The 3,235-nt window shown below is 22.7% G+C and overlaps 1 protein-coding gene across 1 annotated transcript; it reads right to left on the bottom strand.

The window, feature by feature from the left end:
• Positions 1 to 1,676: 1,676 nt before the first annotated feature.
• On the bottom strand, positions 1,677 to 3,192 carry PGO_003390 (variable surface protein; the record flags this gene model as incomplete). Its single annotated transcript, XM_028691303.1, has 3 exons — positions 1,677 to 1,811; positions 2,139 to 2,852; positions 3,157 to 3,192. 3 exons carry the CDS (start codon positions 3,190 to 3,192, stop codon positions 1,677 to 1,679), a joined length of 885 nt encoding a protein of 294 aa, XP_028547104.1.
• Between the last annotated feature and the right edge of the window lie 43 nt (positions 3,193 to 3,235).

Consider the following 3,235-nt stretch of genomic DNA (forward strand, 5'->3'; position numbering starts at 1 on the left):
TTTTGAAATGTTAACTATTATATTTATTTGTTATTTTTTGGTATTATTTTGATATTATTACGAGGACAAGCTAATTTGTATATTAATTATTTATTGTGAAGCTATTTATTTATCATGATACATAACTGTTTGACGTCTATTTTCAAACAATTTCATGTAGAACTACATTATTTATATGTATGTCTCTATATGGATTTATTTTCTTAATAAAAATAATATATGCTTATTAGTATTTATCATAACATATATTTATCCTATACATAATGATTTTTTCTGTACTTTCATTATCTATTAAAGTGGATTCAGGTATTTGTTCTCTAGCACCGCATAGTTAATCCCTTTAAAAAAGTGATGGTTAATACGACAATAAATAAATAATTAAGTATGAATTTATTCTTTACAAAGAAAGCTAATAATTTAAAAAAAAAAAAAATAGACAGTCATATAAATTTTAAAATATAAAAGATGTGCATAATATCCTTCAAATTTTTATGCAAGACATTGCATTACTTTTCCCCACTTTAATGGTTTTTATTTTAATTATAGATGAGATAAAACTAATTGCATCATCTCAAATTAAGTTATTCTTAGTTTTCCCATGAAGTTTGTATATATTATTTTTATGCAGTCATAACAAAATGATTATATGGAAACTTCATATCATGATAAAAATCAGAATGTTTTTATAAAATATACATCAAATAATTTGCATTATGCAAAAATATTAGTACGCATATTTAAATAATGTATAATTCAAGGTAAATGTACAACAAGAAATATTCATGTTGTTTTATAAACGTAACACATATATGTAAATATCTTAATATTACATATAAAATCCTTTAGACATAACAAATAAATAAACAAAAATTGTGTATATTATGTAACAGTAAATACAATATTATATATGTAAGTCAATAAATCTAATTAACTGCTCCCACAAAATTATTAAAATTTTATTATGATTATGCAACGTAAAAAAGAGAAAAAGTTAATATGAATGATAAAGAAATATATGAATATTATGTTAAACAAAAAGCTTGAAAGGATAATATGTATATATGTTTTAACATAATATATACGCAAATCATCATCCAATGTATAATTTATAAAAATTTCAAAAATAAACTTGTTATGAAAAAAATAAAAATACTTATGCTATTAGCTATAATTAATGTTATGACACTAAATTTTTTTGTATAATAGATGCTGAGGGTGTGTGAAAGTGTTATAAAATGGATAATAATAAATTATCGATTATTAACCTAGGTAGTTAATTTAATTTTTTTTTGTTATGTATTTTATAAAACGGTGTGTCTATAGGCATTTATATATTTTCATAGGGGAAATGAACTATATAATTTTTTTTTTTTTATGACATATATTAGTTAAAGGAATAAATGTTGAATATTTTATTAAAAATAGGAAAAACACAAACCATAAATTTTGAACTTAATAGCTTATTTTCTATTAGTTTTAGTATCAAAAATATGTATCTGACTATATGCTTATAACTATCATACATCTGTGCATTAGTAGATATTCTCTAATTAATTCTACTATAAACCTATTTATTAATCATTTATAATCTACAACTAATTAGTAACAATTTATATATATAAATAATAAGACTTAAAAATGTATTACTGATTTTATACCTTCATAATATCATTTTCTCATATCGTTTTTATTATGCACGAACTAACCACACAGAACTTTATGAAGACTGATATGCAAAATATACTCTTCCAGTATCTGTGCTTGAAGGAATTGATTCTAAATCTTCCATTGTTGATTGTCTTGTGTAAGAACTTTCAATATCATACAAATAATCTGACATAATTTGTTCTTTTCTTCTTCTTCTCCTCCTCCTTCTTATCTTTCTTGAATGCGACTATTAAACGAGTAAAAAAATAAAAAATATGTTAAATATGTTTAACTTAAATGTAAGAACAAATGTAAATATGGTTATAGAGTATTTTTTAATAAAATGTAATATTATTTAATTTGATGAATAAGAGTATACCGAAAAATATTCCTATCGTTGCAAAAGCAATAAGCCCATTGTGGAATTTTAGAGGCCAAAATAAATTATAATTAATTGATTCATAATTCTTAGGCTTAATGGGTAGAAATACACTTGAACCGTAACTGTTCCTATTTTCATCGTAGACTTCATAATTTTGATTATTAGTATAATTGTTCCATGCTGATCCATTTATTTGTCCTTCTAACACATTTAATAGATTTTGGGGATCATATATTTTATCACATATAAAATAGTGCTTACATCGATCTTCTACTTCACCATTAGCAAGAAAACAACAGAAGTGTTTATCTCTACTTTGTTTATATAATGGTATGATATATTTAACATAATTATAATACATACGGCATTTTTTTTCATCTACGCCATTACATTTAATATAGTAAAAATTTCTAAAATAATCATGCAAATCTTTTTCAACTTTAACATTTTTCTCATCACGGGAAATCAAGCAAATATATTTGAATTTTGTTTTGTTCTCATAATTAACGTTGTTCATTACATAATAATGATAATTCGACGGATTATAATTTCTAAAATACATATTATCATTGCTAAACTTTTCCCTAATATTATCAGTGAACCAATGTTGAAAATAAACACAACTGTCGTCCCGATCTCTTTCATTTCCAATCTTAAATATATCACTTAAAATTGTCACTGCTCGTTTACAAAAATTAACCTCATTTTCATTGGAGTTTGGGAAATGATTACACAATTTAATATATTCGCCTTCATTATTAACTGACTTCGTGTTAAAATCTTCATACTTCTTGTGTGCAGGGAACTCCTTTAATATTTTCTGCTAAAATTTAAGTACTAAAAGAATGTTATAAATGTAATTAAACACATTCCTCTTATGAATAAAATTTTTATTTTTCTTAACGATGAAAAATATAATTTTCAAAAATAATGTGATAATACAACATTCCCAATTTCGTCAATTTACCAATTCAGTCATGGTTCATAAAACTAATATTATGTTAAAATATACATTAACCAGTAAGGTGCGTTACAAATATATATGTTAATTTTGTAATAATAAAATTAGTAAGAATAAAATGCAGGTATTTTATGCAATTTCATTTTAACGGTTTAAGTGTTTAAACGTATAAAATAATGAGTAAAAAAAAATTATTCAACATTTTTTAAAATTAGATAACAAATTGATTATTATATGAAATTAGT

The sequence above is a fragment of the Plasmodium gonderi genome (assembly GCF_002157705.1).
Source record: "Plasmodium gonderi DNA, contig: Pgo-contig_427, whole genome shotgun sequence".
NCBI classification, from domain to species: domain Eukaryota; phylum Apicomplexa; class Aconoidasida; order Haemosporida; family Plasmodiidae; genus Plasmodium; species Plasmodium gonderi.